The 25,227-nt window shown below is 38.9% G+C and overlaps 1 protein-coding gene across 3 annotated transcripts; it reads right to left on the bottom strand.

Moving 5' to 3' along the window:
• Positions 1-5,094: 5,094 nt before the first annotated feature.
• On the bottom strand, positions 5,095-25,064 carry spink4 (serine peptidase inhibitor, Kazal type 4). Of its 3 annotated transcripts, none has more exons than XM_041785601.1 (4): positions 24,957-25,011; positions 5,589-5,620; positions 5,338-5,444; positions 5,095-5,239 (listed from the first exon to the last, which is right to left on the bottom strand). In XM_041785601.1, exons 1-4 carry the CDS (start codon positions 25,006-25,008, stop codon positions 5,176-5,178), a joined length of 255 nt encoding a protein of 84 aa, XP_041641535.1. In that variant the 5' UTR covers positions 25,009-25,011; the 3' UTR covers positions 5,095-5,175. The 3 variants fall into 3 exon arrangements, with proteins under 3 accessions (XP_041641535.1, XP_041641536.1, XP_041641537.1); XM_041785602.1 differs by lacking the exon at positions 24,957-25,011 and adding an exon at positions 6,810-6,926; XM_041785603.1 differs by lacking the exons at positions 5,095-5,239; positions 5,338-5,444; positions 5,589-5,620 and adding exons at positions 17,399-17,568; positions 18,007-18,119; positions 18,258-18,289 and having other exon boundaries at positions 24,957-25,064.
• Between the last annotated feature and the right edge of the window lie 163 nt (positions 25,065-25,227).

Below are 25,227 nucleotides of genomic sequence, written 5' to 3' on the forward strand. Positions count from 1 at the left end.
CCTCTCTGCACAATTATGCAAAACATGACACGATGATGGAACAGCCTCCAATTGGTTTTCATAGCCCATAGCTCATAATGCATTGTGGGAAAACAATATAGTGGCAATCACAAACAATTGAAAATTGATTAAAAATGTATTAAACTATGTTTAATAATGGAGTTAGTGTTGTTTTAAACTGTAAATGGCCATATATGGTTCAAAAGTAATTTAACTGTTTGTCACCTGTGTCTCTTGTTGTGTATGACAACATCTGTCTCAGGGGGTTAAGTTGTCTGAAAATCTAGAGAAATTAACTTGTGATTCGTTACATAATAGCTGGTTTTATTGTCTGAAGTTAACAGTGGTATAAGTGAAGATTTCAATACAGCAACCCAAAATTCTTCATTATCATGGGCAGAGTGAGTAAAATTGAATGTTTGGATGCATGTCCTCTTAAGGCTTCCATAGTATTTTTGTCTTGACATTGATCATTTGAATCTGCATATCTAAGGTATGCAAATCAACGGCTGTCTGGGAGTGAAACCAGAATGTTTCTCCCTACCGACTGGCTACAACACAGAAGACAATGTTTTAATCAGTTATTTCATACTTAGTGTGGCAGAATTATCAGAAAGGAGACAGAAGGTGAGAGAAATGTGAAGAAAATAACACTGAAGCCTATACATGTGATTGTATGCTTTAAAACCCCCGAAACAACTGAAGGTAGCTTGCTGATTTAAGTTTATTTCTGACTGCAATGACTGAAAAACTGGGGTCCGTTTTGTCATTTCAAGCATCCATTAGGATCAGATCCCACTGCCAGGTTAGCAGCAAGAATTTTTGATCCCATCCAATCATTTTGTAGTCCGTGCCCCATTAGTCTCATATATTGTTTTACTTCCTTGGGTTTAAAGACAACAAGGTGAATGTTCTGGAGTGGATAAGTCAGAGCCTAGACCACAGTGCAACTGAGAATTTGTGGCTGAACTGGAAAAAGGTTGTTTATGCCTGATCCCCCTGCAACCTGTCAGACCTTGAGCAGTTTTGCAAAGAAGCATGGAGAGTAATTGCATAGTCCAGATGTACAAGCCTGAGACCTATCCACACAGACTCAGAGCTGTGATTGGAACCAAAGGTGCTTCTACTTAATACTGACTGAAGTAGGTAAATATTTTTGCAGTCACTTATTTTGAATTTTATATTTTTATTTAATTGACTTGCTTTTGTAGGAGTCTGTTTTGACTTTTTTTTTTTTTAAGTTTTTTGTACATTTTTGTGTCAACAAAAAGACAAATTATATTGACTATTTGCAATTTCTGAAATAAACAACAGGGTACAGCATCCTTTTTAAAGACACTGTACACTTGTTCATGCTTTTTTTCTCATTCAGCTCCAAAATCTAACTTGAGCATGGTGAAAAAAAGGCAAATTTTAGCTAAATAGCAAGCAACAACAAGCATTTAATACAGTACACCATGACACTAACCTTTTAAATGGTGACCCTACTGGATGAGATCATATTGTCAAAAAAAGAAAAAACCAAGCAGCACATACTGCGGGCCATTAGGTTGAGCCAAAGTTTGGTTAAAACAACAATTTCCATATAGAAGGTGCCGCGGATTGGCTTCAAGACTTGTGTGAGTCCGTCTCATGTAATCAAACGGCTGACGTCACACAGGATTTGACCAGTTCTTTCTACAGTCTATGGTCCCATCATTGACCTCTCTGCCCTGCAGGTGATTGTTAACCTGACACAGGTCATGAGATGAGAGAAGCCAAATATATATTCCGTATCGGATGCCGTGGCTGTTTGTGGTTGGCTGAGAGATGTGAACTGGCCCGTTTTTATTACTCCCAGCTGCCATCAGGTTGAGTTTCAATTACGCGTGACAAACATCTTTGATCTGACATCAGATGTGACGGGACAATTCATATAGATACAAATGTATATGCTGTTCAGACGGTTACATTAAATAGAGGTTGCTGTGATTGTTTATTGCATTGAAATGTGCCTGACACTCTGGAAACCTGCCTGTGAGGTTTTGGTGACGTGTGTGCACTGTGCGCCTGACAGCCAAATTACCACTACACCGGGCGCACTTCGCCTGCGCCGAGAATAGACCAGGTTGGAGCTGGCGGGTTTTCAGTGCATCTTCTGCGCAGTGTTTTTTTTTTTTTTAAAGATTTATTTTTGGGCCTTTTCATGCCTTTATTTGATAGAGGAAGGACAGTGGATAGACCCAGAAACAGGGAAAAGAGCGGGGAGAGACATGGGGCAAAGGGCCACAGGCCGGACTCGAACCCAGGCCGCCCGCGTACGTGGGTAGCGCCTTAAACTACTCGACCATCTGCGCTCCCTTCCGCGCAGTGTTTTGGCATGAAATTGTCACTGCGCCACGCTGAATCTGTCGACACCTCCCCCTGGTGCGCCTCCACACATCTCGGCGCAGCCCGGTCTACCAAATTGCCAAATTGGCTGCGCACGGTGGTGCGCCGGATAAAGTTACCACTGCGCGGGGTGCGCCACGCTCCGCCACCCTGCGCTGCGCCACGAAATTAGAGCCCATTAAGATTATGTGTATACAAACAACAGATCATATATTATTATAATATTCAACATTATAGTAAAATTTACTTAAAAATACAAAAACAAAGTCAAACAAAGTGGTATTAACAAATAAGTACTTAAAATGATCAATTGACATTTGCATTTTGGAGTTGGACATTTTAAAAACTCTGAAAAATAAGTCATTCAAAAATTTAGCAAAGAGGGTGGAGTGGTTACTAAAATGAACAATTTATTGGGGTTGGATACGGTTTCATTAAATGGGACATATCTTACCCTTTAAAGACAAGTTTATATTGGTCTCAGAGGTCCCCAAAACATGCCTTTGTTGCAAGTTTGTTGCTGAAAAAAAAAAAACACTCCAGTATTGGATTTTTGCATATCTAAATACTCCTCTGTTTCAGCCCTGCTCAGAACGAGCTGTATTTGGGCTCTATTTTCGTAGTCCAGGCGCAGGCGTGCCACACCTGCCCTGCGCTGCGCCTACGCCGCGCCAATGGGGTGTGTCCAGGGCATTTTGCAATTTTCGTGCACGGCGCAGCGTGGCGCACTCACGCCTCCATCTCTCTCACCGGCGCAAATGGCAAAGAGGGAGGAGAGAAGGCGTGAGTGGGTTTAACACAGCCAAGTGTAATCTTCACCAATCAAATGAATGCCTCTCATTGCCTTTAAATGCGCTGCGGGCAAGGTGCAGTGCCGATTTCACCTCGCCACCACCATGGACGAATACAGCAGCAGCAGCTCCAGGTGGCCAAACTTCTCCCAGGAGGAAACTGATGTGCTGGTCCGGGAGGTCCAAGGTCGCAGTACCAGAATATATGGTAATGCTAACAGACCTCCACGAGCTGGTGATGCAAAAACTGCCTGGGAGGAAGTTACTAATATTGTCAATCAAGATTGCTGAGATATTCTGAGAACCGCTGTCCAATGTAAAAAAACGGTTCAATGATGTAAGGAGAAGGGCCAAAAAAAAGCTGTCAGAGCAAAGAAGGCACACAGTGGCCACCTGGCTGTGCATCAGAGGCCACGATGTGCGTCACCGTGTGGACCACCTCATGGGACAGATGTAATCTGTTCCTGTGTCACAAATAGGAGTACAAAATGAAGTGACAATTACATTAAACACAGCAGCAGGCTAATCCAGGCATCATACTTGTGATCCACCTGCATTCCTGCTCTGTCAGCGCCAAATAGGAGAACCTTTGGTGATATATTCTCTTCTGGTATCTCCTCCTCATCCTCCTTCCAATAATATACTCCATCTTTTTAGATCATGTTAAGAATAAAGATTAAAACAGAGAAATATGGGCAATCACAGGTAAATCCTTAAGACACCGACTGACTTACATTTATTCAGTGAGCGTCTCTCTCTTTTTTCTTTTCTTTTGAATTTCATGAGATGAGAGAAGCCGAAAATAGACTCCGTATCGGTACCGTGGCTGTTTGTGGTTGGCTGAGAGATGTGAACTCGTTAGTTTTTATCACTCCCAGCTGCCATCAGGTTGAGTTTCAATTACACGTGACAAACATCTTCAATCTGACATCAGATGTGACGGGACAATTCATATAGATACAAATGTATATGCTGGTTCAGACGGTTACATTAAATAGAGGTTGCTGTGATTGTTTATTGCATTGAAATGTGCCTGACACTCTGGAAACCTGCCAAATTACCACTACACCGGGCACGCTTCGCCTGCACCGAGAATAGACCAGGTTGGAGCTGGCGGGTTTTCAGTGCATCTTCTGCGCAGTGTTTTGGCACGAAATTGTCACTGCGCCAAGCTGAATCTGTCAACACCTCCCCCTGGTGCGCCTCCACACCCATCTCGGCGCAGCCCGGTCTACCAAATTGCCAATTTGGCTGCGCATGGTGGTGCGCCGGATGAAATTACCACTGCGCAGGGTGTGCCACGCTCCGCCAACCTGCGCCACCTTGCGCTGCGCCACGAAATTAGAGCCCCCTGTGTTAAATGTTAAAGAGCTGCCTAACTCCCCCCCTGACCACACCCCTCTCAGGAAATGGATGTGGCACTCCTGATGTTACAATGTTACAGGTACTCTTATCCAGAGTTTAGAACCTGACTGGGATTTGAACCATCAATCTCTCAGATTAAAGTAAGCAGGGTAACCCACTGAGCTATCCAGCATCTCAGCTGGCAGCTGAGAGGAAGATCAGGACATGAGGGCAGAACTTTCCTCCAAGCAGGGAGGGCCAACCAAACCTGGGGGTGGATGCTTACTCCCCACATGGGGTCACAAGGGTCACTCTGTGAACAGCTTGTTTCAGCACACATTTTCTGAAAGGTGGAGAAAGAGAGGGGGGAAAAGAATGGATTTTTCTGATTGAGGGGATTGTGGCCAGGCCAGGGGCACATTTTTTTTTTTTTTTTTGGAAAAGCCTGAAAAAGTGATTTTTGCATAATATGTACCCTTTAATTAATTTCATGAATTTCAGGACTTCAGGTATTGAGACTTTTTTTTTATCAGAGTGAGAGAACAAGTGAGACTTCATTTGTTAAAAAGACACCAAAAACAACTGAAGGTGGCTTGCTGATGTAAGTTTATTGCTGGCAGCAATGAATGACAGACTGAGGGCAGTTTTGTCATTTCAAACATCCATTAGATCAGATCCCACTGTCAGGTTGGCAGGGAGAATTTTTGATGATCATAACAGCCGAGTTGGTTTCTCTGTGGGGAGAATTCGATGACAGAGATTAGGATGACTCATTCCTTCAGCTCTTTTGTTTGTTTCGTTGATGAGTAGACTAAATTAGTTGTTAACTTACCTCAGTCTGACACACATTACACACTCGTTGGGGTATGTTTCCCCATTATCACCACAAACAGGTTCAAAGTTCATGGGACACATGGAGCCTGATCCTGTGCATGCAGGCTGCCAAAGAGAAAAAAAAAACAACACGCACAAAATCTGATTTTACACAACATCACAGGGAAGTGAATTCACCCTGTTACAGTCTCAAAGCTCTTTGGTGAGGCAATTTATGCATTTTTATTCTTTTTTAAATGCAAAACTCACTCTTCTGGGAACCTCAGTACTCTTCCTGGCATCTGAAAGAAAGAAATATGTTATTTATGTTATTTATTCACTCACTACTTACATGCCAGTGTTAAAGGGATCCGTCCTGTTTATTTTTTGAAGTTTCTTTTCAAGCTTCTTTATATTTTCTTTGTTCTTTGTGTTTCTCTTTGTGATTATTCCCCTATTTAGTCTTCTGCTTTACTGTTTTATTTTTTCTTGTCTTCATCAGCATTGATTTTGACTTGATTCCCAAAATTGGTTTCTTGAATTTACCGTTTTATTTTGTAGTCCTTGCCCCATCAGTCTCATATATAGTTTTACTTCCTTTTGTTTCCCTCCACTGTGATTGTGCATTTAGTCTCACCTGTGTCTAACTATCCCTGTGTTTTTAGTCTCTGTGCTCCTGCCCTCATCACATTTCTCTCCTCACTCATAGTGTCTGTGCATGTTCACTTCCCTTTGATTCCCTGTGATTTTTTTGAGTGATTTTATGTTTGGACTTTTTTTTAACATCATGCTGTGGGGATGCCTCTCAGCACATGGCCCTGGAAGACTTGTAAGGATAGACAGTAAAATGAATGCTGCAAATAAAGGAAAATCCTGGAGGACGATCATATTCAGTCTGCAGGAGAACTACGGCTTAGGTTTGTTTTCTAGGCAATGATCCAAAGCATACAGGGAAAGCTACACAGAAATGGTTTAAAGACAACAAGATATATGTTTTCACTTTTTAAAGGTGTTTTTTTTGTACATTTTTGCATCTAAATAGGCAAATGATATTGACATTGCTTGTTTTATGAAATAAACAAAAGGGTAAAACATACTTTTTATAGGCACTGTATACTTGGTTACACTTTTACCTCAGTCAGCTCCAAAATCTAATTTGAACACTACGGCAAAAGGCTAATTTTAGCCCAACACTGCTGATCACATGTATATAATAAATAATAATTTTGCCTTTATTCTGTTTCTCTCTTCCAGTCATTTAAAGAAAATAATGTCTCTTTAGACAAAATTGTGTAAAAGGTAACAAAATTAGCAAACTTCAGGTGTGAATGAATATTTTTTATGTGCAATGTATTCTATACAATCCGGAGTCTGAATAGAATAGCTCAGAATTTCTTTATGGACTGAAATCTATGAAATAAAATCTATTAAAGGTTTCTGACCAGACTGAGTGTAAAAAATCATCCCAACCAAGACACTGATTCCTGTTACCTGCAGCCACACAGATGAGCAGGAGTCCCAGAAAAACAACACGTCCGTTCATGGTGTCTGTGGACAAGTAACTCACAGGCTGATTTCTGCTCTCTTTTGACTGGCAGTGTGTTTGTGTATGGGGGTGTGTGTTTGTGAGTCTTGGATCCTGGTGGTTAAAAAATAAACACACATATTGGGTACATTTTGAAACACATGTTCAAACATATGTGAACACGCCACTGCTCAAGGATATTTGGTCACGGGAACTATTATTAGCTAAACCCCATTAGCAAAAGAAAAGCTAACTCATATGTCTTTTAAGCGTATAAATTTCATTTGATTTAACTGCTGATTGATATTTCAAATGTAAACAAATATCACAACTATCTCTGTCTCTATTGTCTTTTTACTTAATACTTTCAGTCATATGAAACCCTTTGTTCTTTCTCTTTTCCAAGTGTCCTCTGGTGTTGAAAAAAAACTTAAAATCTAATCAGTTTTTCCTTGAGTCAGCGTGGATGTTTTTGCAGAGTTTGTGTACAAGAAAATCCCCTTAAATCTTACTATGATAATCGGAGAGCTGTCTGTCTGTATGTCTGTCTGAATGTCTCAATTTGTAAACCTTGTTGCTCCAATTCTCATTCATACCTCTCAGAGGACTTCTTGGGTACACTGGTTAGAAACTGAAACCATGAAAAAATCATATGTGTAGATTTTCTATAAAATCCATACTTTAAGTGCTGTTTTTGCTTCAGTTTGCCCCGCCCTCACGTCCCCATCCACCAATAGCTGACATGCTGACGTATGGTGATCTTATGTCTTTCTTGACGCCTCAATCCCCGTCCCCGTTCTTCTCTACCAATAATGGTAGATAGATAGATAGATAGATAGATAGATAGATAGATAGATAGATAGATAGATAGATAGGTCTGCTACTTTGTCACTGTTTTTTAGTGTACGGTCTGTGTGTATTGATAGCATTGTTGCAAGATGTATAAAGGGTGCAAAAATGCTGACTACACTTGATCAGAAGTCTAAAATATGTAAGGGTGTGGGCAGCTTTACATGAGAAAAGATCATTTCACACAGTTGATTACTGCAAAATGTGCATATGATGTGAGGAAGCCTTTTTAAAGTGTCTGACTTACTGTGAAAATATTATTTACTTCAACATCTGAGTACAATAAATAGATTAAATTAGTAATCAGTAGGGTATGCATATGAGATGAGGCATTTTACCACAGTAGTAGTGAGGTGTAGTCCTGAAGCCAGAGCGGGCTTGAAATCAGAATCAGCTTTATTGGCCAAGTACGCTTACGCAACATGGACTTTGACTCTGCTTAACTTTCCGCTCCATGTACAGGAATAAAACTTTACATACAAAACCTCCTACACTAAAGTGTCAATATTAATATTTAGATAAGTACAAGCGTTAGTTGGTATTATTTCTAGTTACACATAAGCCCCTAAATTTTGACTTCCTAAATCTTTAGCCAAGACTTGGGAGAGTTTTTCAATTAATCAGCTATTGGCTGAAGTTGTCTGTCTGGTTCTGAACGGTTGGTTCAAAAGCTTTTTCATAAACGATGAGAACTTGATTTATTTTTTTAATTGGGCCATCAGTCAGGGTTCTGACAGTAAAAATGTGTCCTGTTGTATGGCACTGATTTGTTGTGGATGTTATTACCAGTAAGGAACCAGGTACCAGGGGTACGCGAAGTGACGTAGGGGGTACGTGAACAATAAAAATAAAAAAGTGATTTTTCTTTCTGATTGATCTTGGAGAAGGAAATCTTTCCTGAATTGTCCAAGATTCTTATAGTAACATATGTTCAGTCAGACACCCTTCTCATTAAAGCTGTGGTGAGTTTGTACTTAACAGTTTCAAGTTCATAACTGAATATGTTCTGGAAATGTAAATTTCTTTTTTCAAAAGTGAACTGGTGTTTCTAACTGAAAATGCTGATAAATAAATCTATTTTGTGAGAAATCATTAAGTTTAAGGACTCGGCTGTGTTTCTACACACGGAGGCTACGGGCCACCCCTTTGACGACAGGGACACATTCCTGTTGGATCAGGAGCCTCAGTGGATTGAAACAGATGTGAAGAAGGCCGTGTATGAAAGATCTTTGAAGCCGGCCCTGAACAGACACGGAGGATTGCGTTTCCAGCTCTCTCGCACCTTGGACAGAGCCATGCGGAGGATGCCCCGGGTCATTCTTTGTGATGTCACTGGAACGTCACCACCCACACCTACATCTGGTGGGAGATACAGTCACCAACAGATGCCCTGAAGAAGCTTCTTGGTTGGGAGCAAAACTGTTGGCTCTTCAAACTTAGTAAGTCCAGTTGTATTTTTTTAAGCCTTTAAGAATAGTTATTTTACAGAGATATTTTGGTGTTTTTGATGCTGGGTTGTAGAAGGCATTTGACCATAGTAGTGCTACTAGCCTTCAGTGTTTTTAGAAACTAGGCTATACAGTATAGCAGACACTGTATAGCGTGGTGAATGTACAGGTCACAACTTGTCCACGAGAGCGTTTTGGAGTTGTTGGCTTGTGTATTTGATGAGTTTGATGAGGGAAAGCAAAAATTCCTGTCTGCTAACATAGCGTTAGCTGGTGCAGCTGGTTTAACGGTCCCCCAGATCTAGAAACAGCTTGCACCAACAACTAAAGGAAACAGACCTATTACTAAGACTATAGGGATTATGGCAATGGGCAAATTTGCTAAAATGTTGAAGTATCCCTTTAAATGAACAGTTTGTTAGGGTTGGATAAGGTTTAATTAATTAATTTTATAAATTGTTCAAAGTGTATTTTAATATTACAAATGCCTTTGCAATTCTTAAAGTAATTTTAATGACATTGACCATTATCATTGTTTTTTCATCCTATACGTATCGATTCAGGTACCATTTAGGTACCTCTACTGTTTTAAGAGTATTGATTTAGCACTGGTATCGGAAAAAACCTGAACAATTCGCAACCCTACAAACAGTATGATCCACTCTCTGTGTGCTCAATTTGATTAAATATTTGCATTGTAAGCTGGGCGTTTAAAACACTATTGTCCACCTTTTTTTTCCTTGAGCTCTTTTATCAACTCTGCTGCATAACTGACATCCTTTCCCTGATCATTTCTATTCCAGCACTGGTTTTAGACCCCCTTCAAACAGAATCAGGACTTTTTTATCAGAGTGAGAGAACAGGTGAGACTTCATTTGTTAAAAAGACACCAAAAACAACTGAAGGTGGCCTGCTGATTTAAGTTTATTGCTGACTGCAATGAATGACAGACTGAGGGCAGTTTTGTCATTTCAAACATCCGTTAGATCAGATCCTACTGTCAGGTTAGCAGCGAGAATTTTTGACGATCCAAACATCCAAGTTGGTGTTTCTGTTGGGAGAATCAGGTGACAGAGATTAGGACGAGTCATTCTGTCAGCTGTTTTGATGATGAGAAGACTAAAGTAGTTCCTAACTTACTGCAGTGCGACACACATTACACACTCGTTGGAGTATGTTTGCCCATTATCACCACAAACCGGTTCATAGACCATAGCACACATTGTGCCCTCCCCTCTGCATTCAGGCTGCCAGAGGAAAGAAAAAACAACACACACAAAATCTGATTTTACACAACATCACTGGAAGGTGAATTCACCCTGTTATAATCTGAAAGCTCTTTGGTGAGGCAATTAAGACATTTTTTTATTCTTTTTTTTTAAATGCAACACTCACCCTTCTGGGGACCTCAGTTCTCCTGGCATCTGAAAGAAAGAAGAGTATTAATAAAACCAAAAAATGTTAATTTATTCACCCCATGCCTTTTGGACCACTGCTTACATGCAAATGTTTATGTAATCTATCATGTGAGACCTTGGTTTGTTTCATTTGAAGGTTTTTTTTCAAGCTTCTTCATGTTGTCTGTGATCATCTTTGTGATTATTCCCCTATTTAGTCTTCTGCTTTCCTGTTTTATTTTGTTGCTCTTCACTATATCTTGTCTTTATCAGCCTTAATTTTGACTTGATTCTCAAAATTGTTTTTTTGAATTTACTGTTTTATTTTGTAGTCCTTGCCCCATGGGTTTACTCCCTTGTGTTTCCCTCCACTGTGGTTGTGCATTTAGTCTCACCTGTGTCTAACTATCCCTGTGTATTTAGTCTCTGTGCTCCTGCCTCTCTGTGTCAGTTCATCACATGTCTCTCCTCACTCATAGTGTCTGTGCATGATCAATTCCCTTTGATTCCCTGTGATTTTTGTCATGCATGGACTTTTGTTGGATTTAGTTTTTTGCTTTTGAATTCTCTATTTTTGGCATTTGGCACAAACACAACATCCCCCTCTGTGAAGCACAGTGGTGGCAGCGTCACACTGTGGGGAGGCTTCTCAGCAGCCGGCCAAAGAAGACTTGTAGAGGTAGAGGGTGAAATGAATGCGGCAAAATGTAGTATCATGTGCAGTCTGTAAGAAAAGGATGGCTCGGGAGAAGATTTATTTTCCGTTCAGACAATGACCCAAAGCATACAGCAAAAGCAGCCCAGAAATGGTTTAAAGACAACAAGGTGAATGTTGTGGAGTGGTAGGGTCAAAGCCCAGATCTAAATCCAATAGAGGAGTCTGGATGTACAAGCCTGATTGAGACCTATCACACAGACTCGGTGCTGTGATTGCAGTAAAAGGGGCATCAGAAATACTGAAGTGAAGGAGGTAAATATTTATGAAGTCACTTATTCTAAATTTTATATTTTTATTGAATTGCCCTAACTTTGAAGAAATATGTTTTCACTTTTTAGAAGAGTTTTTTTTGTACATTTTTGTGTCAAAAAAGCACTGTATAGTGATAAGCCAATATGCTGGAGTACACTGAACAACAAAGCGTGATCTACAGTTTAAAATGCCTTTGACAAGTCAATAAAAAGAGCCACACAGTATTTCTTACTGTCCAGAGCCAGAATTATTTAAAACCTTAAGGGCAGTTGTGACAGTGCTGTGCTGCTCTCTAAAACCAGACTGAAATAATGATAAAATATTATTTGAATCTAAGAACTCCTTCAACTGATCACTGACTAACCTTTCAAACACTTTCACCAGGACACACAAATTAGAAATTGTCCTGTAATTACCAACTCAGAAGGTTCGCCTCCTTTTAGCATGGGAAGTACAAAGGCAGACTTCCATGTTTTTGGAATTAGTCAACAGACTTAAATTAGAAATTTAAGACAGTAGCTCTGCAATAAAATCAGCAGCCAGTTTAAGAAAAAAAGGATTGAGTCTGTCAGGACCTGCTGCTTTTGTAGGATCCAGATTTCTAAGAGAACCTTGAAGGCAGACATGAGAAAAATTCAAAGTACAGTCATTAGATCTGTATACCACTAATTGAGACAGACTTTGGCAGATCAGGGTTCGATGAGGAAGGAACCTTCAAGGAACCTGTTAAAATACAGTGTTCATTGAAATAATTCAACATCTCAGACTTATGAGTTAATATGCAAGAATTGCAGACTAATAAATTTGGGAGTTCACCAGTTGACACTATTAAAAAGTTTCTGACCAGACTGAGTGTAAAAGCCCCTTCCCAGTCAAGACATTAATTCCTGTTACCTGCAGCCACACAGATGAGCAGGAGTCCCAGAAAAACAATGCGTCCGTTCATGGTGTCTGTGGATAAGTACCTCACAGGCTGATTTCTGCTCTCTTTTGACTGGCAGTGTGTTTTTGTATGGGGGTGTGTGTTTGTCTGTCTTGGATATAGGTGGGTAAAAAATAAACACACGTATTGAGTACATATAGAAACACATGTTCAAACATATGTGAACACGCTTCTGCTCAAGGATATTTGGTCACAGAAACCATTATTAGCTTAACCCTTTCAGCAAAAGAAAAGCTAAATCACGTCTGTCAAAAGTTTACATTTCATTGATTTAACTGCTGATTGATATTTAAAATGTAAACAAATATCACAATTATATGTGCTTTGTTTTGTTTTTACTCAAGACTTTCAGAATCCTTTGTTCTTTATTTTTTGTGAGTGTCCTCTGGTGTTCTTCTGATTGAGGATAGCGGCTCACAAACGCCTGCAGCCTGCATCACTCCCCATCCAGAGTTTCCTGCTGTACTGTGCCCCGGTCTTTCACAGACCTACCTCAATTTTCTAAAGTTGAACTGGAGAAACTGACCCTGACCAGAAGAGCTGAATGGAAATTTGTTGTCTAAGTACGCGTATGGCTGTTGCTTTATTCCTCTAAGACAAGCTACAGTCGGAATGATATGTTTGCATCATGAAAATGTGTCAGCTGTGGATCAGTGGGTACAGTTGGTTGGCTCACAGTTGGAGGGTTGTTGGTTTGATCCTCAGCTCCTGCAGTCACATGTTGAAATGTCCCCAATTTGCTCTCGCTGCAGCATCAGTGGTGTAAATGGGTATGGAAGCACACAAAGGATTAGCTAGTACTGATGTGTAATTCTCCATTGCAACCTCTGCCATCAGTGAATGAACGTGTGAGTGAATTGGTGTGAATGGTCAGGTGTAAAGGCCATTTATTAGTTGTTTAAGTGGAAAACTGAGCTAAAAATAACTAGTTTTAGATAAATTACTCTCTGTTTCCTCTGATGAAGCCTGCAGATTGAAACAGCTGTTCAGACATACTGAGGCAGAAGAGCAGGCAACAAAATAGCTGCCCAACACAAAGACTTTCTGGGTGAAAAAAATAATGCTTCAAAAAGTTCAGTGTAGTCTACAACTGAGCCAGCATTTTTTTGGACCATTTTTCCTTTAAAATTAATCAGTTATGCAAAGAAACTATACCTGTTTGCTGCGCTAGCTTCTCCAAGCACATCTTGTCTGAAGGGGTAATACCCACTGAAGCCTGTGGAGGGTAATGCCACTACAATATTACAATATGACAATGTCATTTAGCAGACACTTTTAGTCAAAATGACGTGCATCTGACAGGTAGACTGGTGTTCCAGGAGTTAAGGACCTTGCCCAAGGGCCCAAACTGGATGTTGATTATGTACTGACTGGGATTTAAACCATCAACCATGGACTTTGGTATGGGTATGGCCAAGTACGTTCTACAACCCAACTTAAAAAATACCAAAATATCCCTTGAATGATGTACAAGGTGTTCAAATGTAAAGTGCAATTTTATTCTAATGACACAATGTTATATGTTGTTATATGTACAGTGCTTAACAAATTTATTAGACCACCCTAACCCTAACCAAAGTAAGGTTTATGCCACAGCTGCCCTAAATTAACAGCACTGGTAATTACCAAAATCATTTTTTATGTTTCTGCAATGGTTAATACACCAATATGTAGAAGCTCTTTAACCCAAATGATATTTTTAATGCTAAAATATAATTATTATTGTTATACATGAATTTACAAATTTACTGATTTACAAAAAACTGAAAAAATAGTGAAGCACATTTATATTTATTGATTAATATGTCAAATTATAGTTATTTACTTGCATTCCTGAACACAAAAATGAGTTTTAGTCGTTGAATGTTTGATTAATTTATGACTTCTCAGAGAAGCCCAGTGAGCCAGCTCAAATTTGGGTGAATTCAGTTAGAAATCCCTCATTCCTGTTCAAAATGGTAAAACGTGGAGAGCTCACTGAAAATGAAAGAGTCTGCATTAAAGTACTTATGATGCTTGATGGTCTCTGAGACAAATATGACAGGTGGTCTAATAAATTTGTTAAACACTGTACATGCCAAAACTTAGCAGGAAGCTTAGTCTACACTGTCTGTAGTTATAGCACCAGTGTCTCATTGGCTCCAGAACTCATGGGCCAACATCAACCATGTGTCTGAGTCAGTGGAGAGAGACTTGATGTGTTTGAACAGTTAAGGTTTCTTGGTGTCGTATTTGATTTAACTTGACAGAATTCTTACTTTAAAGGAACATGCAAAAAAAAAAAAAAAGTTTCACAGTTCTTTCAGATTTTTGCCATTTAAGACCTTTTCTGACTACAGTCAGCAAAAGCCTATACAGATGACGACAAAATGATACCCCCCCCCCCAAAAAAATTGAAATTTCAAATTTTTCAGTTTTTCCCGAAGTGCTGTTAAACAGAGCACAGCTTTTCCAAACATCCATTTTATGTTGACCCCAACAGAAATGGACCAAGAAAAGATCCACCTCTACAGAAATGACACCATCCAGCCAGACTGAAGTATGCTAAGGACAACCTTGAGAAAGATCATGCATACTGGAAGCACGGCCCTTGGTCAGAAGACACCAAACGAGAGCACTTTTGCTATGATGGCGTTGCCTATCTTTTTTTTTTATACCGATGTGTACACATTACCTAATGTAATATGCCATTAAATGATTTAACCCAGTAAAAGAACAACAACAGGATTTATGCCAGGCCGCAAACTAGAAAAGACTGCAGTGTACTGAGGCATAGAAGTGAATGTTGTAAGGATGTGGTTTCTGTCGCTGCCATGCACTCAGGAACAGATTATCAGCACATATCAGAGATTGTGACAACTTTTTAACATTTAAAAAGGAACTCAAACATTGATTTGACGAACTAGTCATGTACCAATTCTAACTTCCATCTCCTCTTCCAATGGATACTGTTAAGCAACGCCACATCAACATGTGACAGTAGGAGCTGGTGATCGAAGCCTTGACCTTCCAGTTTAGAAATGTCTGACTGTTCCTACTAAACCAGAGTCAACAAGTTAATAACTGACTCAGTAAATGAAAGTCTGGCTCCTCCACCAAGGGAGAGGGGCAGAGAGTAGCTGGTATTGACCATTTTGCTGTGTTTGTACTTTGGCAGCTGCCAGGAAGTCACGGCTGAACAAACGCCATTACTGCACAAAGATCAGAACTGCATTTTAAACATCGTCAAAGCTGAGTAGAATCTTAAAAGACCATTTCAAACCAAGCCTGTAAAACTACAAAGCAAAAACTGGAGTGTTAAATTCTCAGTGTTAAACATTTCAGTGTTGATTTTAACACTCAGAGTGTTATTTTAACTCTATTCAGAGTAAATGGTCTTCAGTGTTGGAGTTATATGACAGTGTTAATGCACCAGTGTTACTCTAACACTGTAGAGTGTCAATTGATCCAAGCCCCGCCTACTGCATTTTCAAATCTGGAGGGCAGAGTTTTCCCATCATGCCTTTGTGCAGTATGTATAGATGTGTTTTAGATGTTTTCGGTGCATTCAGATGTCTAGCTGTGTTTAAGTGTTGCCTGTTGTACAGGGATCACTGCTGGGATTCACTTGCAAATGTTTTTTGAATTATCTTGAGTTCTTAAGTTTTTGATGTGTAACACTTCTGCACCATGAGTGTAGTTGTCTGCTAGGTTGATTACCTCCTGACTGTGACAACAACTTCACAAATACTTTGGAGAGAGTGCAGTCTGATAACTCACAGTATGTTCCAGCTCTGGGTCTGCCTCATTGCTCCATGATTGCCATAAAATATTTCATGTTGCTTCAGTTATACAATGTGAGGTGGCGATCAATGAAATTGGGTGTACCTGATTTAAATTTCTTTGAGAGACTCGCATGTCTTGTATCTTGTTATTAATAAATAATATTCTACACCCACTGGAGTTAATTGTAATACACTCACTAGTGTTATCACAACAGAGTTACCTAAGGTCCAGTAGAGTTGAATTTTTTAACACTTACACCAGTGGAGAGTACTATCAACACTACTCGGTGTAAATTTTTAACACCATACGGTGTTTGAGTAACACTGGTTCAGTGTAAAAAAAGTAACACTTTGAAAAGTGTTAAATTAACACTCAAAAATGTGGACACATATAAACACTTTTCTAGTGTTAGATTTAACACTCTCAGTGTTAATCTAACACTGGTGATTTTGCTGTGTATGTAATAAGGGCCCATGCACTGACCTTGGGTGGTATGGACCCTATTGTATCTGTAGGTGTTATTATTATTTTTGTCAGAAGAATCACTAGTTTTGGGGCTTTACCATGCTCAAAAACTTACCAAACTTTACAGATGTCACCCAGTGGAAATTTTGGTATTGGGACTGCATAAGAGCTACATGCATGAAAATCGGTAAACATGTTTGCCAGGACAAGACGAAAAAAAAAGTCTCCTGGGACACATCCTCTAAAATGTTCAGGAAGTGCACTACAAACAGGTAAGTGTCAAATTTTGGCATTTTTGGCAACTCACAACTTTCATATTTTAACAAAGTAGTCCAGGGGATTTTAGCTGATCGATTCCAGAATTTTTTTTGCAGATAATAGACAACCAGAAGATCTTAAGTTGTGTGAATGGTGAGTTTTCACCACAGGGCAAGGCTGTGACTGAAGCCCAAACTTGAACTACTTTTCTGCACATTTTTTGCAGTGAAATTACACCAATATTGCTGTATAACTTTCAAGTAATTATGTTAATCAGCACCAAACTTCACAGAGAAGATCCTGATTACGTTCATACATTAATATCACTATTTTGTCACACCAACTATTCCCACACACCCCCGGTTGCAACACACTCCGACATGTGCCAGGGTTCAATGGTCCTTCAGTGCTGCTTGCAGCCCTAGTTGAGCTTTTGTTTCAATTCAGTTCACCTTGGAGGTTGTTTTTTGATTGAGGTTTATTGTTAATCTTATTAATGACAGAAGAGTTATGGCAACTTTGTCATCTCAAAGATCCATATTAGATGGTTCATCAGATCTTGATTGGTCAGCTCAGCATACAGGTCAGCAGCTCTCCTCTTTGGCGATCATAACATCCATCTTGGTTATCCTGTGAGGAGAATCAGATCACAAAGTCAGCTGTTTTATTATAAACTATAAGTGTCCGGAATTTAAGTGAAAACAGGCCATATTAAAGTTTCAACCAACAAAACATTTTTCTTTTTTAATCCAGCACATGTTGCTGCCTTGTAGGAGACAGAGCTGTATATTGTCTTACAGGGCCTTTTCATGTGGCCACCAGCGCTGTCTATCTTTTTCTAGTACTGAATAATGCCCCCTGCTCATTTTCTGCAAACACCAACTGATGAATAACAGACTAAACTGGAAAAAGCATCCAGTCATTTGATTCAGCTCTTCCAGCCAATCAGAGCTCAGTATTGAGACTGAGCGTTACATCCATCCACCACCAGAGGGCGCTTGTGGCCCATTATCTTCCATGGCTGCTGCTGTGCTCAGCTGTGAGAATAAAGCAGCTGTGTGTACTCACTGCCTGTGGGCACACAGGGTACACTCGTTGGCGTACGTGTTTCCATCGCTGCCACACACAGGAGCCAGGTTCAGAGGGCACGCCATGATCTCCTCCATGTCAGGACAGGACGGCTGTCGGGGCAGACAGGATTACATAAGACAAAATAACTTTCTTCATGACAGGATGGAAGTAAATTCTCCTCATCATGTGTCTCCAAACCCTTTAGTAACTGAGTTTTCTTATTCAAATGACTTCAACTGAGAACTCACCTTTCTCAGCAGCTGAGGTTTCTCAGTGGCATCTGGAAAGAGAGCAGAGCATTTTTAAAAGCACGCAGTAGACGTTTTAATAATTCACTCCACACTCTTTAAATTCCTCCTACATCCAGTTACATAAGTCATCTCCCTTAGACAGAAGCAATTTTATGATTTAGATAACCTTCAGACTGCACTGATGATAAAAAAAAGCACTTCCACAGAAGAACTGAGAAGTGGTTTAAATTAGAGACAGCTGGTATGAGCTGAAATGTTTTTGTTTTCTGTTCAATGACAAGGACAGATATGAAACAGAGGTTTATCTGTCAGATTACTTTGTGAAATAGCTGTGTCAAAAAAATTAAGTTAAATTGAATGAATAATTATGGTCCACTTTTCTTGTTTAACCCTAGAGAAAGGCCGTGAGAGGTCATTTTAACTGTTACTCTGTTATCTGTGATGATAGATAACGAAACAAAATACATTTATTGTGTTGGTATGTCTTATTTTTTAGATATAACACAAAATCACACAAAGGGGATAGTTAAACCAATTCATGTAAACATTTTTCAGTATTATGTGTCATCACAAACAGCAAACTAATCATTCCATATGAAACACCTGTATTTGCACTATATAGTTCATCTAACAGTCTCAGAACAAGGAAATAACAGCCTGTTGTTCCTGATCTGATGATGACACAATCAATTTTGATTCCCTTTAATGATTAAATAATAATAACCAAAACTATCAATAGAAAATACATCTTGCAGGTGGAATTGTAGTCCTGATCACTGGAAAGTTTGTGCGCAACTTTTCCAGTAAATACTACTCAATCTAACAGTACAGAGCCATTTGCACAGTTTTTTTTTTGTTAATACAATTTTTATGCTATTAGTTAATCCAGGTAAAATCAGTTTTGTGAAAGCTTTACTCAATGGAAATGTTATGAACTATGCTAATGAAGCAAAGCAGCAAAAGAAACTTGCTATGTGTTTTGTGTATTTTTGTTCATTATTGTTAATATTATTTAAATTTTGTCATAGCTGTTATTTTTATGTTTTTGTTATCATGTTGTGTATATCAAGCCAATAGTCGTTTGCTGTTGGTGCTAATTTTGCATGTTTAGTTTGACTTCTCTGTACTACAATAATGAATGTGTGGTCCCCCCTGCCATTCAAAACAGCCCTTGATCAGCACCACAGAGCAGCACATTTATGCTGACTGACAACAGCCTAAAGCGTCCTCAGCCTGGTTTAATTAAACTACAAAACATTTAACACTGGTCCAATAGGCAGCTCACTCTTTAACTGCCAATGAGTCAAATTTACTCGTTTTACTCGACAGTCTTTAAAACTGTATCTTACTCAATGTAGATACAATTTTAAAGACTGTCAGTCTTTGACTTTTCCTGAAAGTTTTTTTAATAGCACCTGGTGTCATAAAATAAAATCTTTGTTTAAACCCAAATTTTGTTAATGGACATTTATATCTAGGACCACCACCGAGGTAAGATTTACCCCCATAAGACAGCCTGATGTTTTATTTCACACAATGGAAATACCTTCTCGTGTTAGCATCAATGCCTATTTAAAAGTCATAGATCAACCTTCAGCGTGGATACAACAGAGAAAAAAAGACATTAACCATTGTGAAATGTCAAAAGATAATCTCAGTGCTTTTAATGTAGAAGAATCTGGTTTCAAGTTTCAGGATTAGCAATCAGTTTGAAGATGATTTTCTATGTGATGGATCTTCTAGCAACAATGTTCTAGTTCTCTTTCTGTGGGTAATAAGCTGTTCAGTGTCAGTTGTTAATTAATAGTCCTTGTTCAGTGCAATTTACTTGAAACTTTAATAACAGGTACATTTTACCCATTGGCTGTTTTAGGTATATAGATTCTAGTGTTAAGAAACAATGAACCCTGCCAAGCAACCATGATGCAGCTAACACTGCAGGAAAATGTATCATTTAAAGGGCAGCAAAATCTGCGCAGCTGAGTTTCCGTTAGCAACTACTGGTCATTGGCCGGTAAAAAGGGCAGAAGTCCGGCAGATAAAAATATAACCAGTCAAAATGTCCGGCAGAAAACATGCAAATGACCAGATAAGTAAATACTGAATACTTGCATTTGTGTAACCTAGAAGATATGTTGCGAGAATGCGTTAATATAAACTAAGATTTGCCTGATCTTATTACATCTAATGTCCTGTGGTGCTGGGGTTGTTTATCTCCTCAGACGGCAAGCACATGGCTAATTATGTATGCACGGTGACATCAAAGCAAGCCTATCTCTCTGCACCTGCTCAGTATTCCTGAGGACTATGTGGGGAAAGTGGAAAAAGTTTGACCAGAGCTTTCCTCATAAAACAGTCTCAGTGAGGTTTTCCTGGTTAACCAAATGCTTAATATCATCAGCGGTATGGAGGGATTTTGAGTTAGTCATCGCTGCCAGTAATGAAGAGGCTGAAACGAAGGGAACTGTATAGCTGAGCGGCTGAAACCCTGATGTAGCAGCAGAGAGAGAAGCCTATGCCGGCTAATTATCATAAGTAGTCTTGGATAAGCTGCTAATGAGAAGAGGACTGGACCGGGCTATCTGCTGTGGAGCTTTTGTCTTTTCGGGACTAGTCCAAATAAACCAGGATGGTTGAATTTACTGGTTTAGCAGATGCTACAGTGATATCATCATGAGGACCGATATTAGCAACTGACGATAAGACTCATTTTTCATTTGAAATGTAGAGTTCTAACGCAGTGTCCAGTTAACAGAGCACTGGGGAGTTATGTTTGGATGCTGGTGGAGGATGGTATTTGGCTGTTATAAGCTGCAAAGTTATGATAGTCAATGTGCTAACAGGCTAACGGTGATAATGTGAAGCTGTTGTTGTTAATGAGTTTAGCGTGGGCATATAATGAGTAACTGTGTGCGTGTAAGGAAAAGCCTGCAGCCTTCATTTTGATACTCTAAACCACTTACACAAAAAAATAAGGGAAAGTCTTTGTGTAGTCGGTTCTAGGGTCTAATCATGTGTCTGTAATAACAGGGTAATACTTGCTCAGGTTTACTGTTGGCTTTGTTTCTGCTGTCTCAGTTTTGGGTCAGGTCTGGAAATAAAAATGTGTCCTCAGTCCCGTTTAGCGCAGACTTGTATGTATCGATGTATCACAGAATATCAGATTTATGTGTTTTGCTGCTGTTAATGCATCAAAATAATGTTAAAGCAAATGTCTGGTAGTTGTTCTAAATGGCCGGAATTCTTGAGGGCTGCCGGTCATTTTGACCAGGGACAAAAACGTCTAGCGGAAACGCTGCTGTGTAGTCAGAATTTAGTCAGAATGGCTGCCTGTGGTCTTTATATGTAAAAGTGATTATGTTCTCTTTGTTTTTGAGTAATTTCTCAACATTTGACATTGAATAGAATACAGACACTTTTAGGAAATGTAACTTTAAATCCATAAATGTTATATGTATTCCAAAGGTGAAATCAGTCAAAATGACTGCCATGGTCTTTCTTGTGTTAAAAATCAACAGAAATGAGAAGATAAACTAGAAAAGCACTTAGAGAGCACAGACCTCCGCCATTAGCCCTATCTCCCAATAGTAAAGAATCCTTTAAAAAGTTCCTGGATCATCCGAATCACTCCCAAAATCTAACCAGTTCTTCCTTATGCCATTTTTGACATTTCCTGAAAATTTCATCAAAATCCGTCCAAAACTTTTTGAGTTATGTTGCTACCAAACTAACTAACTAACTAACTATCTAACTAACTAACAAGCCGTGCCGATCACATACCTTCCTTGGCAGAGGTAACAAATAATAAGATCAGGTGTGATTTACAGCTTGAAATTCCTTCTTACCTTCCTTGGATACTTATTTCTTATAATTTTTTTGTTTCTAACTCTATTTAGTTTCATGTTATTTAAAAGGAAGTCGTATTTTTTCTTTACTGTGACACTGTAACTTTTCAAGTGCTTTTGCACTAATCATACTTTTTTAACAAAGGTTGGTATAAGAAGGTGAGAGTTTTATCTTTTTTGATCGGCTCTATGGCCCATAAGAGGTGAAAAAGGGTAAAGCTTTCTGGGGCCCAGAGCCATAGAGGGCCCATGGAGAATAGCAAAGACATCGTCCCCCTTAAATTTCAGCAATGACTGAGTCTCTTTTACACCCCAAAATACCCATTATTACTTACCAAAGCAACAAAAATTCACATTTAATTCAGTGTTAAGTGTTTCAAATAGTAGAATTCAGAAAATTAATGTAATTTGACAGTCTTAAAGCTGACAAAACCAGAGAAATTTGGCAGCCATCTCAAGGAGGCCCTGACCCTTTGGGAACCACTGTGCTGAAGTTATGGGTTTTAGCGACAGCTAGTTTTTTTTTTTTTTTTTTTGCACTTAAAATGATGTTTTTATTGTATGTTATTACAAATCTTTTGTCACAGAAAAAGTCAACAAAACTAAATGTAATTATAGATGGCAGACTTTGTCGGAAGCCTCACATGGAACATTTAACAGGTTTTTTTTTTATTCTTTACAGAACAAGGGATTTACTGGATAGGAACTGCCTTCATATACTGTACTGTTCATTTGTGCTGCCTTTAATGAATTTTGGGGAAATAAATATAAAACAAATTTAGATGCAATTACTGCAGAAAAGAGCGATGAGGATAAGAAATGGAGCTCAGCAAAAGTTAAAGCAGAAGGACAGTTTCTACTCAGTCATTAGTCACCACTTGTTCATAGCTCTTCCTTCTTCCATTCTTTTTACTCAGCTGATTATGGGCTTTCATTCTCTTAAGTACTCAGCTAATCAGATTCTACATCAACCCCATTTGACCAATCATCATACACCTGCCATATTTTAGATCTGTCATCCTCTTTCTCACGGTCAGCCTGTCATTTCAGTGTGGATGCTGCATCCCTCCTCCACCCCAGCAACCTCCAGTCAGGTAAATAGCAGCTAGTCCATATCCTCACTGGTCTTTTACTCATCTCCTCCTGCATACCACAGTCTCCTCCTGCAAGCCATCTCATTGGTTCATAGTCAATCTTCTCAGAAGTCTGCTCCTCTTCTGATCCTGCATCCCTCATCACCACCACCAGCAGCGTCTAGACTTCATAGGGGGTATCCTATTCCTGCTGTTTGCCTCAGTACCTCTTCAAGTACATGAAATCATCACAATGAAGTCTAATCAGCAAAGACATCGCACATTTCTCCTTCATTAACATTTGTAAATATATTACTGTTATACCCATATTAGGTCTCTCCTCATTGAAATTAAGTTGGAGACTGTAAATCCACCAATCAGCTTTTTGTAGGATCATCTACACTAAGGATTCTGGACATTGCATCTTCAAAAACACTTGCAATTATGTTTTCACAGAGTAGATACGAACGTAAATACAGATGTGTTTTGAAGTAAAGTTATGTAACAGAATAATGAGCTTAAATTTTGCAACTCCATGTTGGGATTCAAAAGACTAATCAAAGGAGTGATTATGTTTGATGCATTCTTTGTTAACATTGTGTAATCAAAGTAAAATCAGTGAGTCATTCATTTATAACTAGGAGAATTAAATCTAACGGTAAAGATTAAGCTCCATAAAAAAGGGGAATGATTTTTTTCTTTTTGTTCTATCAAGCTCACTGTGTGTCAACGAGTTTTCACAGTGATGTTTGTAGCTCTCGATAAGGCTGATGGAGAATGTTTTAACTTTTAATTTAAAAAACAACTTTATTTTTGCATGTAATTTACATCCAGGTGTAGTTTTTCATTACTAAATGTCAATTGGGGGGGAAGTATCTGTCTTTTTTCAAAATTAATCTTACATCTGTTTTCTCAAATTATATTTCATTAAGGCAATACACCATATTTTTTCAATCAAAAGGTGGAATTTATCAATGGTAAAACTTAGAATACTTATTTATCTGCTTGAACAACTTCATCTTAAAGATACAGTATTAATTTACAATACCAGAAGATGATTAAAACAGAAAAGGAACACTGAAAAACATCTGGTGTAACTGTTACCTAGTTTTGCCCTCATAAGGCAAAAATTTTGTCTGTTTAGAGGTCAAGTAGACGGTCACACTAAGATCACATGTAAATTCTAGTAGAGGAGAGCCTTGGTGTTGTCTACTCTGTAAAGTCAAATGTTTGTACATTTCAGTATCTGCAAAAAACCCTGTAACATTTAGCTATATCAGATATCAGCAAAAATGTAGCGTTTGCATCACTATATCTTATTGATTTTTTTAAAGCATTCTTGTAAATAGCCTTTGAAAACAGGTTAGCTATGTGTGTGAATATCATTAATACATACACACACACACATATATATTATCTGTACACCTCTTCAAAGGCAAATGAAAAAAGTTGCTTGATTTCAGTGGTAATAAATGTTTTTGATTTTCAATATACCATTTAGTTGATGAAAATTAAACAATGGTGAATTTTACTTGTATATTTGTTCTACTTCTGTAGATCATTATGTCTTTTTATGTTCTCATACTAGCGTCCAAAAATCTCCAAGTCTATTTCCACACAATCAGTAAAATAAAACATAAAACTCCCAGTGAGAGAGAACAAATGCATACACTGTACATCTCTTGCAGTGGTATTTTAGCAGATTTTTTTCTTTGTTTCATGCATAACAACCCTCGTTCTAGAAAAACAGCCAGACTAAAGAGTGATGTCTTTGTTACCTGCAGCCACACAGATGAGCAGCAGTCCCAGAAAAACAACTCGTCCGTTCATGGTGTTGGTGGATGAATAACTCAGAGTGATAGCAACCTCTGAGTTTATCTCTGTGGTTTTACTGCCACTATGATTTGTGTGTGGGTGGGGGTGCAGGGGAGGGTTTGTGTATGTGCGTGGGAATGCAGCAGGTGAAAAATAGACACACAAACACATGCAAACTCTGGAACTTACAGTCATCATCACACACGGCCAACATACAGTGAGTTCTGCTTTTGT

Source organism: Cheilinus undulatus, linkage group 4 (assembly GCF_018320785.1).
Source record: "Cheilinus undulatus linkage group 4, ASM1832078v1, whole genome shotgun sequence".
In the NCBI taxonomy this organism is placed as follows: domain Eukaryota; kingdom Metazoa; phylum Chordata; class Actinopteri; order Labriformes; family Labridae; genus Cheilinus; species Cheilinus undulatus.